At 35.2% G+C, this 17405-nt stretch overlaps 1 protein-coding gene across 2 annotated transcripts in view; it reads right to left on the bottom strand.

The window, feature by feature from the left end:
• VPS13B (vacuolar protein sorting 13 homolog B) overlaps positions 1-17405 on the bottom strand; it is an 806861-nt gene that overhangs the window by 566753 nt on the left and 222703 nt on the right. For both annotated transcript variants that reach the window (XM_027776225.1, XM_027776226.1), the window contains one exon: positions 16831-17004. In XM_027776225.1, coding sequence (XP_027632026.1) covers positions 16831-17004 — 174 coding nt within the window. The remainder of the gene's footprint in view (positions 1-16830; positions 17005-17405) is intronic.

Consider the following 17405-nt stretch of genomic DNA (forward strand, 5'->3'; position numbering starts at 1 on the left):
TTAAAAATATTTTTATTCTTCTATACAGGAGTAATAATTATTAAAAAAAATCTTGTTTTAAGGATAACTGGCATTTAATCATTTAAGAGCATTGGGCCAGTTTAAAAAAACACTTACTCAATAACTGTTAGTTTAATACTGCCTATTAAATAAATCTATATTCATATACAGATATTGAGAAAATTCATAAAAACCTGGAGTCTTATTGTACATCTATATTTTCTGTTTTTAATCACATGCTTTCCATTTTTCATACAATCCAGCCCCACGTAGGTTTTTAATATGAACATAATCCTATGACTTAAAATATTTTCTACTGGCTGATTTCAAAGATGCCCTTCAAAAGACATATTCTGATTTATTTTTGCCTAATATTAAACAACTAAGATGATTTGTGATCATAAAAAAGAAGCTACTTTGAATACTTGCATACTTAAAATATAAATATTACATGAATCTTGGATTATGACATATTAGAAAATGTATATAGGGGCCAGCAGGTGGCATGGTGGTTAAGGTATTGAACTCCCAAACAGCTAATCGTGGTTCTAGTTCCAGACTCAGCAGCTGAAAACTCATGCTGGGCACCGGGTGCATGAATGCCCAAAATCCCAAGAGAAGAATGGAGGAGAATGGATTGTGGTATGGTCATTCCCGCATGGAGGGGAGGATGATTTCTCATTTTCTGTCTCTCTCTGTCACTCTGACAAGAGCATGCACCCTATAGCACGAAAAGGGGAGGGGAGAAAGAGAGAGAGAAGAAAAGCAATATAAAGGATTACCACTCTTTTTTTTTTTTCCCCCCTTAAGATTTTGCTATAAGGCAGGTACCCTCACTGGAGAGACAGAGAGGAAGTGAGAAATAAACCCAGGGAGGTGGCCATGCCACAATCCCATTCCTTCCATTCTCCTCCTAGGATTTTGAGTATGCACATTTAGATTTTGGGTATGCATGGTGATGCATCCAAGTGTGATTTTCAAGCTGGCAGGTTCAGACTAGAGCTGTGGTTAGCCATGTGAGAGTCCAGTGCCTTAACCACCAGGTGGCATGGTGGATCCAAGGATCACTCTTAATTGCTTAATAAATTTTACTAAATTGATTTCTGAAGACTTTGTACCAATTTATATTCCTATAGACTTTTATGAAAGTGTTCACCTCATCATAAATTTCTTCGCTTTCAGTTTTTTCACTTTATTAAATATTTATCAACTTCACAGATTAAAAAAATGTTCATTTTATAAAGAATTATTTATTATTACCATTTTTAAATTTTGTTATAGGGCACATGTGTTCACCACAGAGAGAGAGAGAAGGAAGAAGAGAGAAAGCAATCTGCCAGGTCCAGGACTCAAACAGCAAGCAGCCATGTGGAAATCTAGCGCCTTAACCACCACATCACCTGCTGGTGCCATCCATATAATTTTTTAATATCCATTCTTTTGTTAAATTTTAAATTTCTAGGGAACCAGCAGTTAGCATAATGGCTATGTCGCTGGACTCCCACGTAGTCAACTGCAGTTCGCGTCCTGGACCCGGTGGCTTAGAACTCACGCCAGGCATGTGTGCATGCGTGCCCAAGATCCCGAGAGGAGAATGGAGGAGAAGGGACTGCGGCGTGACTATCCCCCCTGGGGGGGTGATTTCTCACTTTCTGTCTCTCTCTGTCTGTCTGGCAAGCGCATGCGCCCTATAGCGAAGAAAAAAAAAAAAAAAAACTCTCAAAAAAATTTTTTTTAAATTTCTATTTATATTTTTTCATGTGTTTTGATCACTTGTATTCTTTACTTTTATCCTCTTTGGACATTTTTTGTGTTATATTTGTATTTTTGTTATTTTCCTATAATTGAATTTTGCATAACTTTGTCTACTTTTGCAGGTATTTTCATAGTATTCTAAATTTCCATCTTTTAAGTGGAAGAAATTAGAAAATAAATTCTACATTTGAATAAAAGTTTTTAAGAGTTTAATTAATGTTACATGAAATGTTTAATTCTCTTAAGAAAAATACAAGAGAAAAAATTTAATAACTAAAATTAAAATGTCATCATATAGGCTATTACTTTTGAGGTATAGAAACTCCTTGTGTGTGTGTAGATTCCTTATCTAGTTAGATGGATGGATAGAAAGAATGATGTAGATATCTATACGTAACTCCTCTATGCATAAAGTGGTGCCTAATAAGTAATATGTATTCAAATACCTGCTGTATAAAAAGCAACTTAGAAAATGGTCAACTTAATGGCAGGGACAAGTCTGGAGCTGAATGTTATGTTCCGGAATTTAAACAGGAAGATCAGACCACTCAGAGCATAGACTAAGTACATGAGACTGAACTGGTGAAATAGAACTTTATGACTTTTGACTAAAACATTACTGATTTTCTTCTATGCTTTGTTTTCCAGATTTAAGGATTTCTGTCTTCTCTTGAGCTGTTGATAGGTTCGCGTACCTACTATTTGAACAGAATCCTAACCTGTTTCCTGGCTTTAAATTTTAAGCAAAGCTCTCTTAGCATTTTTAAAATTTTGATCTATTAAAGCTAAAACTGCTTTTCTTGATATTAAAAAATTTATTTAAAAATATCTATTTAATGACTGCAGTAAGCTATATCACATCAGCAAGGTGCTACTTTATAGTATATTCATTCTACTCAGAGTTTTAAGCCTAAAGCCAGACATGTGTTCACAGATATGTATAGCTAAATTTGCTATTGAAAGTAGGTAGGTTATTTTTAAATTTTTGTTAATCAATAAAATGTGGGAAGAAAACAAAGGAATGGAAAGCAACTGTAGACACCAAAGATAGTGTGGGAAGAGGGTGGGAAATGGTAGAGGGTGAGAAATAGAGGGGAAAAAAATATGAAATTATTTGTCAACAATAACATGGATGATTAAGCCACTATACGGTGTATTCTGAATGGGAAATCACATTTTGTATGCTCAGTGAATGAATATAAAATAAATAAATTGTAAATAAAAAAATACTTGCTGTATAAATATTTTCTCTAAGAAAGCTTCTTAATAAATTAGACCACATTATTTACTGGGGGGAAAAAAGACTGGAACGTTTTATTTATTAGTCAATTAATAAGAACCAAAACAAACCAAAAAAATTAAGCTTTATTCTAGAAAGTTTCATATAGTGACAAAGAGACTGGCTGACTGGAACAAAATATTGCCATACAACAAAAGTCAAACTTAAAATCTACAGAACTAGCCCAGAATTATTCATCAATCAATACCTCCTCTGGACATGAGGAAGCTGTTACTTCATCACTGCCCTCTGCCGGTGGTATCATTTCCCTTTAATTTTCCCTCCTGCACTGAAACTTTGCTTCACAAAATTCTTCTGACCTGCCTCTATATTTAAACCACTCACAGCTAAAAATAGCCTAGCCATCTGGAACTGGTAAGACTTGTAGGAAATAAATTGTGATTCATGTAAAGCTCTGCATTGTTTAGAGCATACCCTTTCAGGTTATCCGAGTCTGATTCCCTAAGACTTTCTCTGCACCTTTCATTGTCTTTGAGCTAATTTACAAATCAGTAAAGTGTAGAAAACTGACAGCAATGCAAACTAATTCTTGACTATAGACCTACAAATAAATTCAGTCACATAGAAGTTCTATTGATCTCCCTTATCTACTGCAGAAAAAAACCTAGGTTTATTTATTTCAGAAATGTTGATATATAATGTCTTTGTTTATAAAATTCTCCTTTGTTCTGATTTAATGTGTGCCTGCTCCCTTATTACTAATGAATTCAATAAAATCTTTAACATTTGTTCATATTATATCTATATGAGTCTTTCTTTTAATTTACTAAAAAAAATAAAATATTCTTTAATAGGCCAAATAAAGCCAGACCCCATATTTTACCCCAACTGAGCAATTTAGAAATAAAATTGTATGACACTATGGACAATAGGGCTATGGACAACAGGGCTTTGCCATGACAGTAAAAATCACTTCCAGAATCATTCTATATCTACCACATAACTATCACCTACTAGTAGTGGTCCTTGTCCGTAATAACCCCCAGCCTCACGGAGAAGGAATCCTATAAACAATTTTGACTATTTGCTGTATGATATTGTGAAAGTACCACATGGTATAGAAGGGATTAATAGGGAACAGGGAGAGAAGGACAGGCAAAAGTCAGAGAGAAAGGCAAATGAACAAAAGAAACAAAAATACCCTCAATAAAGTACTCAAACTCTCACATATTAATAGACAGTTGACTCTTACTATTAATTCACAAGACAAAGCAATGTTAAAAAAATAATTCCTACATATATGTAGTAGTAGTATGTATACTGTATATATTAAAAAGGATGCAGGGCCAGCCCCACAGCTTGGCAGTTAAGGAAGCCAGATCCCACGTGGCCAACCATGTGGTTCAAATCCTGCCCTGGCAGCTTTAAAAATATGTAGGGAGCATATGCAGACATCTCCCAAATCCCAATGAAATGGACAAATGGAGGAGAAGGAACTGCTAAATGATCCCACCACCCTGGGGGTTGCTTTCTCTCTCTGCCTCCTTCTCTGTCTCTGACAAGGACAAGTGGCTTCTGGCAAATTAAAATTAAATAAGTAAAAGGGATGCAAAGTATATGTGGAATCAAGTTTTATCAAGAGGGGACAGAAGAAGTAGGAAAAGAGGCAGTTAGCCAGGACTAACGTGAATTTCCCCCCATGTGTTTGGTAAATCAATTCCTACAAGTACACTAAGGCAGACGTCTACTCTTTCTTGCCAGTATAAAAGCTACTATACATTCAATTTCAAAATCTAAACAAGATCACAAGGTTAGTGATACAGGATCTACACAAAAGCTAGGAGTTACAAAAATGAAAACTGACTTGGAAGATTTATATCACTCTCTAATAGATAAAATAAACTGAAATAATTATGGAGGCTTTTTGATCCACGTGAAAGTATACTTTACATAAATTTTAAAACATTACACATTTTATAGTAAAGTTCATTTGCAGTCCATTATAATCAGAATACTTCTTATATACTAATTACTACTTACTAATGTAGCTACTACACACATTTACTTTGAATACCAGTTTACTTTTACTGTACAAGCAGTAAAAAATGCAAAAATTTTGACCTTGTGCTATAAATGAGGGAAACAACTGTCACCCAACAAGCCTCAAGGGATTTCTCCTGCTGGCTTCCTTCCAGATACTGGGACCTTTTAAAGGAGCAAGCAAAGTAATTTCCTGTTGCTATTGAAATGGTTCTGACCCCTAGTATCATGACTTCCAGGAGAAATTTCAATGTGGAAGGAGCATTCTGGAACCACGTAAAGGATCTGCTCTTAGCTTAAGAAGTACATTCTCACAGGTTTATAGAGTTACCTTGAAGAAAAACTGGAAGTGAATACAGGTCAGCATGGGTGTAGAAAATGAGAACACAAAGTTCTCAGAAAATTCTTCAGTTTTGAATAATTCGTACAGATACTATAATATGTTATATATTTGAACAGAGTAATAAATACATTTCACAGTTTACAATATACCTGAGGATACAGTATATTCTTTTTGCTAAAGGGCACATGTGCTTGCCAGAGAGACATAGACAGACAGACAGAAAGCAAGAAATCACCCCCCGGGGGGGGGGGCACACCACAATTCCTCTCCTCCATTCTCTTCTCGGGATCTTGGGCACGCACGCACATGCGCCCAGTGTGAGTTTAAGCCACCAGGTCCAAGACTCGAACCACGGTCAACTACATGGGAGTCCAGCGACATAGCCATTATGCTAACTGCTGGCCTAAGTATTTTCTTTAATCTTCATAACCTTAGCAAGAAAATAGGATTGTCTCCACCTTAAAGATTAGAGACTAATACTCAAGTTGAACTGTACAAAATAATATAGTTTACAATGGTTGAAGGTGAACTCAGAATATGAATCACCTTAATCTCATTTTGTATGTTGTAATGATGTACAGTGAACGAATGCAAATAAATAAATTGGGGGAAAAACAAAAGAATATGAATCACCTTAAAATTCCATCACTGACTCATTCTGCCATGGTTATTTATATGCCTCTCTTCAATATACTGGAAGTTGCTATGCAATAAGTATTTGCTGGAATGAATAAATGAATGATTATACTAAGAAAAACTGTCTCTCTGTCTCTTTCTGTCTTTCTGGTGAGTGCACACGCCCTATGGCAAAAACCTCTCAACAACAACAACAAAAAAGAATTATAAAAAAACAGAATCCTTTAATAAAGACTAATGAGAATCAACTACAATACAAACTTCATGATTAAAAATATTTAGATCTTCAAATAATAATAATAATAATAAATCTATATGTAAACATTTAAATCTGTATCTGCAAATCCCCTTAATTACTATTATAGACAGATAATTATCTTTCTGTACTTGAACATATTACGTTCTAAAATAATATTTTCTTTTGAAAAAAAGCTATAGACAAATGTGTTGACCAGTATTTTACCAAATCTTTCATTGTGTGTATACATGTTGTATGACTACATGGGGGGGAAATGATCATTTTTAAAAGTAATTAATAGCGTAAAAAATTATCTGTGCTACAAATGCAACATTCTTAAAGGGCTATCTCCTAATAACTATTACAATCCTTTAAAATTGTTTATATTACAATTAAAAATCACTTTGTTCCTACATTCCCACAACTAGTTGGTATGGTAAAGAGATCAGTAAAGTTACTTTTATGCATAACATCTTTAACATTTGCTCTCCTTTCTGTGCTTGTGATTAAATGTAACATTTTGAAATCCCAAAGTTCTGAGAAAAACATAAATCCTTGTCTCACAGCTGCTGTTTGACTCTGGAAACACATGCATTTTCTTTTCAAGCTTCTACCATCAAAACTCCCAAAGGGCTTGGACTGGAGAACACCTGCATCTCTTCATTTAGTTCCAATAACAGAGCCTAAACTCCAAAATTACAAAAATAGACGCTCTGTTCAGCTGTAGTTACATTTTGCCCCTAATTCCCGTGAACAAAAATGCTAGGAGCATGAAATCATTCAGCCAAGCTCTGTCATCAAGAGGATAAGATTTTTTGCACCAGAAGCCCAGTGGGAACATGATAGAAAACTGGCAACAATTACAGATAAAGTACATAGTAAAGTCCTCAGGGAGGAAAGAGGAAATGTAATAAGATAGATGGGTATAATTTTTACACATTTATGCCCAAACCACAAATGTGAATTGTCTTTAATTGCTACAATATATAAGCATTCTTACTCATGTGTTCTGTCAAAAATACTAAAAACATATTTTCAAGGCGACTCACTTAATTTTACAGTATAAACAGAATTTTAGAAAGAAAAAATACGTTCCCTATTATTTAAAATTTACAATGTAAAACATTGTCTTCATTTTTAAAACTCTTTTTAACAACTCAGACTCTAACCTACCAACTCTGAATGGTAAAATAGTTCTGTGTGTGTTTTAATCAAGAAAGAGAACTATCCCCCAATTTAACTGTGAATTTCCAGAGACTAGAACTGTACTGTTACTTTTTTTCCCCCAATAATGGTGATCTAAAGTTTTCCATATTTGATGACTAAAATGAAATTATTTTTAGCTATGACAATCTAGAAAAAGTTAAAAACTTTATACTTATTTCTAAAACTGATTATACTGGATAATTGGAATAACTTAAATCAGCATTGTATTTAAAGATATTTTAAGAGGGACACCTGTTTTATATTATTTTAAATTATCATTATAATCATATAATTTTAAATATTTTTCTAGTCTTAGAAAATATTGTTTTGAGGACCAGCGAACAGTATAATGGTTACATTGCTGGACTCCCACATGGTCAGTCATGGTTTGAGTTCCGGACCCAGCAACTTCAAACTCACACCAGGCGTTTATGCCTGTGTACCTAAAATACTGAAAAAAGAAAAGAGGAGGATTGCGGCATGACCATCCCGGCCTTGGGCGTGGTTTCTCGCTTTGTCTCTCTGTCTCTCCAGCAAGCATTCATGCCCTATAACAAAAATCTCTCTTAAAGAAAATATTATTTTGAGTTTTACATAGAAAAACTAAAATATATGTGCATCTGACTTGTACAAATAACTATCTTTAATTTTTTATTTAAAAAAAATATTTGCCAAAGGTCATGTGTACTTGACATAGAGAAAGAAAAAAGAGGAAGAGAAATGAGAAAGCGCTCCCCAGTGTGAGACAGCCACACCGCAGTTCCTTCTCCTCTATTCTCCTCTCAGGATTTTGAGCTCACACGCACACATGTCCAGCATGTTTTCCAAGCCACAGGGTCTGGGAATCTAACCACCTAGCCAGCCATGTGGGATCCAGACACCTTAACTACGATGCAACTAGCTAGTGAAAATATATCTTCTTAATGGTAGACTTAAACCAATGAGATGAAATTTCATAGGAATGAGTATAAATCTCTCTATGTAGGTTCATAACTAAGGTAGACAAATAAAACACAGAAAACTGTCTTAAGAGTAGTTCATGTGAAGAAGTGCTATGATTGCCAGTGGTATGCAAGCTCTAGACAAACAGCAAACAAATAAAATTCCACTATACAAATCTGCACATGCTATGTTTTGTGCTGTGAGGAGGACTGTGTTCAATTTTTGAGTGATATTTTTAAAGAGACATTTTCAAATATGTAATAAAAGGAACCACTATGGCAATGACTCAGAAGAAAAGTCATCTGGGAAAAGACTGAAACAAATTTCTCATGTTTAGCCTTGGATATTCAGTTAAAAACAAATATACATTTTGGAACAGCACCCATATGCAGGAGAGAAAAGGGGAGGAATTCAGGTAGTGCTGAAATGGACAGCATTGGGAGGGAAACAGTAGCTGCTACCTAACAGGCCGTGGCCACACGGGAGGCCTGGTTTGGATTCCTGGCTCACCCTTCTAAAGAATGGCACAGTGGTGAATCTGCCTGCAGTCCCAGCTACTGGGGGAGCCGAGGTAGGAAGATATAAACACAGCAAGATTTTGTCTTTAAACCAAAAAAAAAAAAAAAAAAGAAGACTAAAAAGAAGAAAATAGTGCCATTCATTTTGAAATAGTAAATAATGATGAAATTATTCCCAAGGGGTATGGTAAAGGTGAAATCTCTTCTTCATTCTCCTCTTAGGATTTTTGGGAACCCACATACACATGCCCAGTGTGATTTTTCATTACCAGATCTGAAACTCAAACCACGGATTCTCACGTGGCCAAGTGCAGTTTGAGATCCAGACCTTATACCTTGAAAATCATGTTGGGCATGTGTGTGTGTGCCTGCCCAAAAACCTGAAAGGAGAATAGAGAAGGGGTTGCAATATGCCTGTCTCCCCAGGGCTGATGTCTCACTTTCACTCTCTCTCTCAACCAGGCAAGTGCACATGTCCTATGGGAAAAAAAAAAGGAAAGAAAGAAAGGAAGGAGAAGGAGAAGAAGATGATGATATCCATAGGAAAAATGTTAAAGAGGTAGCTGAAATTTGGAGTCTGGATATTAAAACAAAATAATAGAGAGAACATATGGTTGCTCGCTAAAAACATAAGTGTTGCTGATTAGATCATCCAAATAGAAAGAAGAGGAGCAATAACAACCTCGGAAATGACCTATATTTAGGGCACATATGAAAGAAACATGTTTGAAGAGGAGAACACAGCAAAGAGAGCCAAGAAACTACATTTTTCTGGGGAATGAACTGTGAAAGACCTAAAATTTTACCCTATACAGTCTCATGAATTCTGAAGAAGACAAGACTCCTGAGTCAGGAGGGCCTTATTATTCATGGTACAGTAAACAGTGTATAAAAATGTTTGCAGCAATTCTCTTTTCCTCCATGTCCCACAGACATGACAATGCGCAGATGTGAGCAGATGACTTTCTGTACATGCAGTGAAGGACTTATAAGGAGATGAGGTAAGGAACCAAATGTTTCATATTAGGCAGTAAGCATGTCTTTCTTTTGCTCCATAGAGAAACGCTACATCCAAGACTATTTACTATACCAACATCTTTGAAAAGACAGTCCAGAACAAAGGTAGTCTATGCCTCCGAAGATATGCAAAAACATAAAAACCTATGTTTTAACACCTAGAAGCCAAGAGAGACTAGGGTTTCAACAAAAAGGGTGTGCTCTTAGAGGATGAATGATGAGAGTGGGTAAGGGGAAGGCAAGAAAAATAAGATTAACGACAGTTTTGTCAGGTGCATTTTAGGCTGGTCATTATTTCACGTCACTTATAAGAGTAAAAACTAGACCAAGAAAGGGAAGCTACAGTTCAATGAGCAAAGGATCCAATAGTAAGTACAACTCTCTGATAGAGAAAGGTACTGGTATACATTTTCCCCAATAGTAGTTATATAGAGAAAAAGAGAAGGAAGAAACAGAGCGAGTGAGCAAGGGGAGGAGACTAACATGTATTAGGAACTTACTGTTTATCTGTCAAATACTTTCACAGCCTTGACCATATGTCATAAATGTTCACTTATTTCTTTATTCATTCAGTATATGATTTTCCAAGCCTTCCTTCCATAGGCATGTTAGGCCCTAGAGATAAAATGCTAAGCAACCAGTGACTGATTCTGCTCTCCTGGAGCCCACTGTGAGGTGGTCAAGACAGAATATATAAATATACAAGTATATATAATATATACACTATATAATATACATTACATAAACCTTATATATATCATAATAATGTATTATAATAGTATATATAAATAAAACTATGTATTATATATATAATAGACATAACATATGATATAATAAAAGAGAACTGTGAAAGAATACATAGAGGTACTTAATCAAATTGGGTGGATGAGGAGGGAAAGGCAGTGTCAAGGAAGGCTTCCTTCAGAGGTAGAAACTACAATCTTAAGACTGAGCTAGAGGTAGACAGACAAAGAACAGGCAAAGATAACTGTGAAAATCCCAGACAGAAAAAATTGCATGTGTAAAAGCATAATCACCACTGAGAAACTGAAAAAAAAGAAAAGGCTAGTACTGAGTCGTTGGAAGAGTCATGAAGTATTTTTTCTATGTAAAACCATGTCATGACTTTTCTGACAATCCAGCAGATCTGGAACAAATAAAGAGGGATATGTATAAAGTGGACACCTAACAATGAAATGATGGCCTCTAAATTCTTTTGATTCTTAGTTGACGGAACTTCATAATCACTTTATTATCCTATTTCAAATAGCAGATACTTCAAATTTTATTTATACATCAATACCATGATTAACAAAGATTCAGGACATTCTAGCAAGCAGAATTCACTGTAAAACCTGGGCAAAACACAGCATTTGAAAAAAGAGCCAAAGTCTAAATTTGAAAGATAGGGAAGAAAAATATCTAGAACCTATTTTAAAATATTTTATGTACATCAAGTATAGTTCACCAAGTATGTCTATCTATCTGCATTTCTCTCTTGGACTTTTACTGTCTGTATAAACGTAAAAAATGCTGGTGTATCAAATGGTTTCCCTGAACAGTAACCATAAAGACAGAATGTGGGCAAAGACATTGTATCTTCATAAAGGCCTTTCATTCAGCTCCCTCACTGTAATCAGTCAAGTCAAGCCCAGAAAGTAATCAATGATGAGCCCAGTCACAGTGCTGTGCTTTGCTAAGACGTTGCACTTTACAGCTTGGAACCACATTGGAAGATCAGGTTCAATTGCCAGTCTAACCTTATTATTCTCAATCCAACCTGAGTTGCAACTGGGGAAGCTGTAATGAGAGGATCAAAAGTTCAAGGTTGGCTTGGGTAAAATAGTGTGAACCTAGAATAAAAATAAACTAGGCATGACAATATTCATCTGCATTTCTAACAGGGATGCTGAGGCAGGAGGATCTGGACATTATGAAACTCTGTCTTAATTTTTTTTTTTTAATGTATGTGATCAACAGTGGAAGAGGGAAAAGTGTAAGAGTTACTAAGACTTTAAAGATAAAGCAATACTGTGAGATCATGAAAGTATGGCTCTTGCAACAGTGCTTAATTAATAAAAAGAAAGAAAGAAGCTCCTCAAAGTTAAGGACTTTTAAGGTTGGAGAGTGTAATGTTCAACAATGTGGACTCTAACGTAGAAAAACTGTCCTACTCAGAAGCCCCAAACTAGTCCAGTCTTGCTCAGCACTTTGACAAATCATTCACTTTGCAAGCCTCTAATACATGCTTTGAAAGACACAAATAATATTTGGTGTGTCTCAAACAGTCTTCTTACGCAAACAACTAACTTACTTATGTAAAGTGACATTTATTTTTTATTTATTTCATTTTTTAAAGAAGTTTTTGCCATAGGGCACAATGGCTTGCCAGAGAGAAGGAGAGGCAGAGACAGTGGGAGGAAAAGTTAGAAATCACCCCTTAGGGAGGATGGCCACATGGCAATCCCTTCTCCTCCGTTCTCCTTCTGGGATGTGGGGATGCATGTTGGGTATGATTTTCAAGCCACCAGATCAGGTTGGTCATGTGGGAGTTCAGCACCTTAACTACTATATGACCTGCCAGTCCCTGTGAAAGTGTTTAAAAAAAAAAGAATTATTTATTTAATTCCACTTGTTGTTACTATTATTTTTAATTTGACCAGATAGAGACAGAGAGAAAGAGAGAAAGCAAGAAAGCAAACCTTCAGGTCTGGGACTCGAACCACAGTTGGCCATGTGGGAATTCTATGCCTTTAACTACCACTCCACCTGATGGCCCCTGAAAGTGTTTTTAAATTGTAAAGTACTGGGGCCAGCAGATGGTATAGTGGTTAAGGTGCTGGACTCCCACATGCTTAATAGAGGTTTAAGTCCCAGACCTGGAGGCTTGAAACTCAAGCCAGGAGCATGTGAGTGCATATCAAAGAAACCAAGAGGAGAATGAGGAAAAAGAACTGTAGCGTGGCCATCCCCCAGGTGGTGAGTTCTCACTTCTGACTCACTGTCTCTCTGACGAGCACACACCCTATAGCAAAAATCTCTTAAAAAAAAAAAAAAGAAAAGAAAAGGTGAGGCTGGTAGGTGGCATGGTGCTTAAGGCAGCAGGGCTCCCACATGGCTGGCTTCAGTTAGACTCCCAGCCCTGGCAGCTTGCTCTCTCACTTTCCTTCTCTCTGTCTCTCTCTGGTCAACTTCAAAACAATAAAAATAAAGACAACGAATAAGATGAAATAATTCTAAAAAAAATTGTTCAGTATTATTTTTATGAGTTTCTCTAATACCACTAATACTTCTTTTAGTTATATTATTTTCTAATTTCCATTATTAAAGCTATCTATTCCCTCACATTCTAAAATCACAGTTGACTTTGCCTAACTAAGTTCCTCTTCAATAACTTCTATTTACTATACACAACATTTGCTAGCTCCCAGTGTTAACATACATCCCTTTTCAACCTGGGAGCACATGTGCGATGACAGCTGTCTTCAGAAGCCAGCTAGTATAACTGCTGTTCGAATTCTACGAACTCGTGGGAAACGTGCATTAATAACCCCACCTAGACAGCTATATATCTGTGGAAAGCTCAGCAAGGATTATTCCTGCTTGTTTTTACTTATTAATCCAGAAGAATTTAACTACCTTGCATTTAAAAAAAAAAAAGAAAGAAAAGAAAAATGAAAAAGACTCCTATTCTGTCTCATTTTCATCAGATAATCCAGCCTGAAAAACTAAAGAAAATGTAATCATTACTTGTTCATTCATTCACTAAATATTTACTGTTACCCTACTATCTACAAGATACTGTTGGGAATACAGCTATGACCAAAAAAGACAAAAATTCCTGACCAAATGAAACACAAAATTAAAACAGCAGAGACAAAGAAAATCAAGATAAATCAGTAATATATAACATAGTAGAATCTGTTGAGTAGCAAGAGAAACTAGAGTGAAATAAGTCGTGTGTCAGTGTGTGTGTGTTGTGTGTGTGTGTGTGTGTGTGTGCATATCTGTGTGTGCACATGCATACATGAAATGGAGAAAACATTTTATTAAAATAAATTGTTTTTCTTATTGCCATATTACAGAAGTGCTCAACAGTGGGATGAAGATGGGAAGGTGAGAGAGAGAGAGAGATAAAAAGCACCCCCAAAGGGGGAGCATAGTGACATCACAGTCTTTTTCCTCCATTTCTCTATCCCATTAGGATTTTAAGCACTCATACACATGTCCAGCAAGTGTCTCAAGCTACCAGGAATTTAAACCATGTGGGATCCAGCTCCCTACACATGGTATGTTACAACTGTGCCCTGGGGCAGTCCCACCAAAATTTTTTAGATAGAGTAGCTAGAAAGGTATTTGTTGAGAAGGTGATATTTCAGTAATGTCTTTTAAGATATACTTAGTTTTAATTTTCTAGAATATCAATTATATGTACACATACCCCCTGTTTAAATCTTGTTAGCCAAACTTATAATTTAAATTATTTTAAAATTGGCTTTAACAAATAGTTATGAGCTCTCTAAACCATATCAAAAATACCTACAACATGAATGTTGGTGGCAGCTCCAAGGTGGATAGAAAATTTAAATTTTAAAATGTCCAAAATAAAGTATGTGAATGTAGTTTAAGTAAAAATGCATTACTTTTTATGACTAAAAATACCCAAAGGAATATTTTAAAAGCATGAAATACATGATCACATTAAAATTTTACACACAAATCCATAAACATATCATTAAACATACACAAAAGTTTAAGATTAGGTGAATTTAACAGCAAGGAAAAATGTAAAACTTTATCCTATAAATATCCTAAGTGTCACAGATAATTGTTTTACGCAAGCTTACTTTTAGGCCCATATAAAAAGTTAAAAAGACAAATACAATTTTGTGACCCTAGAAATACATTTAAACGGCAAAGAACAATATGAACCTTGCAAGGATAAAGTAAGGTTACCGTTTAAATAAGCTTGACTCATTAGTTCATTTTAACTACAAATTCATTTCCACAGCAAAGCAAGAAAGGAGGAGTCCAATTCAGAAACGGAGGCAGATTCAAAAAGTTAATTCTTAGGTTTCAAAATTGTAACTGGATGGTGTAGTCATTTTAATAACATCTTAATAACTTGTTTTTAAAACAAAACCTACTAAATGACTACTTGTAAGGAGGTTTATTAGACAGTGTATTTAAGAAACATGATTATATGAGCATCAACAAAGGCATATTGTTTATGTAACCACCAATCCCTACTCCCTAAAACAGGAGTAGGCAAAGCATATAGGCCAAATCTGATCTACTTTGCATTTTCAGAAATTAAGTTTGACTGAAGCACAGCCACGTTCATTTATTTATGTACTGTCTGTGCTTGTTTTTATGCTACAACAGAACTGAATATTTGAGACACAGACAATACGATCCACAAAGTCTAAAATATTAGCTATCTGGTCCTTCACTGAAATGTTCAACAATCCCTGCCTTAACAAACTAGGTTTTGGTACCCAATCTCACCAGACTGTTGTCTTCAGAAATACACTCGCAGGGCATCTCGGATTCACTTTCAATTACTAATTTCAAGTGTCTAATGTGGATGTCATTCAGCTGTAAATGTTAGTGTGATAAGACCCATTTTTCATGTTTTTTTTGTGTACCTGCAAATGTGCACTTGTGCACTGCCTTGTATAATATTTACTTCCACACAGTTTCTGCCTAGTCAGTTAATCATAAATCTTTTCACTGTTTCTACTTTGAACTTAGTAATGCTTAACATACTTTCTATAAGCTATAGTACGTGCTGAATAATGTTAACAAAACTCTACTCTTAGGTACCTATTTGAAACCACTCACTGGTCAATTAATTCTAAGAAACAGATAAGACCACCTACCTCTACCAAAAAAAAAAAAAAAAATCTCTTCATGGCTATCATTTCTATCCTCAATAACTGAATGTCTTGGCTTCACTAACCACACACTTGCTAACTGAACGCATGGCCAATATTGATCTCTATTTATCGTATCTCTTTTGTCCAGTCTTCATCAATGCTTTTGGTGTATCTTCTCAACATGAGAGATCTGGCTCTGCTATTATGGTGCTAAATAAAATGAAATAAATTCTAGGCAAAGTACTACCATAAAACATTTAACTCTAAGCAATGAAATCATGACTTCTGACTATTTTTCTTGATTTCACCATTAAAATCTTTTCCTCTACAAAACTTCAGAAGGCTCAAATACCTAATTTTAATATAGCAAAATTTGGATTACAAAGTGAATCTCTTCCAAAAGGACACATATTACACAGTATACTATACTTTGAAAACTAAACTAGAATTTATAGATATAAATCTGAGGCTAAGTACTAATTTCTCTCATATAAAATAAAATATCTTTTTATAAAAAACATTTGATTGTCGGGACCAGCAGTTAGCATAAAGGCTATGTTGCTGGACTCCCATGTAGTCAACTGCAGTTCGAGTCCCGGACACGGTGGCTTAAACTCACGCCGGGTGCATGTGCATGCATGCCCAGGATCCCGAGAAGAGAATGGAGGAGAAGGGACTGTGGCATGGCCATAGCCTCTGGGGCGTGATTTCTCATTTTCTATCTCTGTCTCACTCTGTCTTTCTGGCGAGCGCAAGCGCCCTATAGCAAAAACTTCTCCCAAAACAAAACAAAGCAAAACAAAACAAAACAAAACAAAAAACTTGATTGCCAAAAATGAAACAAAAATAATTCATTTGAAATTTTGAAAAAGCACAACTGCAACTTCAGAGGGTATTTCAAGAACACAAGATTGCTATAAAAAAAAAAAAAAGAAAGAAAAAAGAATGCCCAATTTTAAAAGCCTTTCTGGAAAAGAAAATGCAAAATCAAGAAATAATAATAGGTTTGTACTTACCAGAACTGTGGCAGTGGTCCATATATTGTGGAACTTGGATTGTGAAGGCTATCAAATCTGGAGCTAAGAGGGATTCTGGTTTTCTACTCTCATTGAGCCACTTGGTGCTATGAAGGTCTTTAGTGTCGGAAGGACCCTGAAGCAAGGGAATCAACTTCTCTTTTCCACTGTCACCTGAATAGAAATATTTATGAAAAACAGCAATGTCAAATCTTGCTAAAGAAAATACAGGAGTAGCTTGAAGATTCTTGATCATAAAATATACTAACTTCATTAATATAAGATTTCAATCATATTTAGCAATTTTAGCTGTACTTATAATTATACTCTATGGATTCTGATATAATTAAAAGCATTTTAACTCTTAAAATTAACTTTCAGCATGTTTCTAATAAATGTAGAACATGTTCAGAGAAGCTTATAAAAGAAAACAACTTGACTACATTGTCTTCAAAAATTTCAATGGAATCTATATTTTTGCAAATTTCGCTTGAAATTCAGGTTGCACTAAAAAATACTATAAGTGATTTAAGGAAATAATTATGAAACAAAATGCTAATAGGAAGGAGAAGACT

This window comes from Tupaia chinensis, unplaced genomic scaffold (assembly GCF_000334495.1).
Source record: "Tupaia chinensis unplaced genomic scaffold, TupChi_1.0 Scaffold000646_1, whole genome shotgun sequence".
NCBI classification, from domain to species: Eukaryota; Metazoa; Chordata; class Mammalia; order Scandentia; family Tupaiidae; genus Tupaia; species Tupaia belangeri.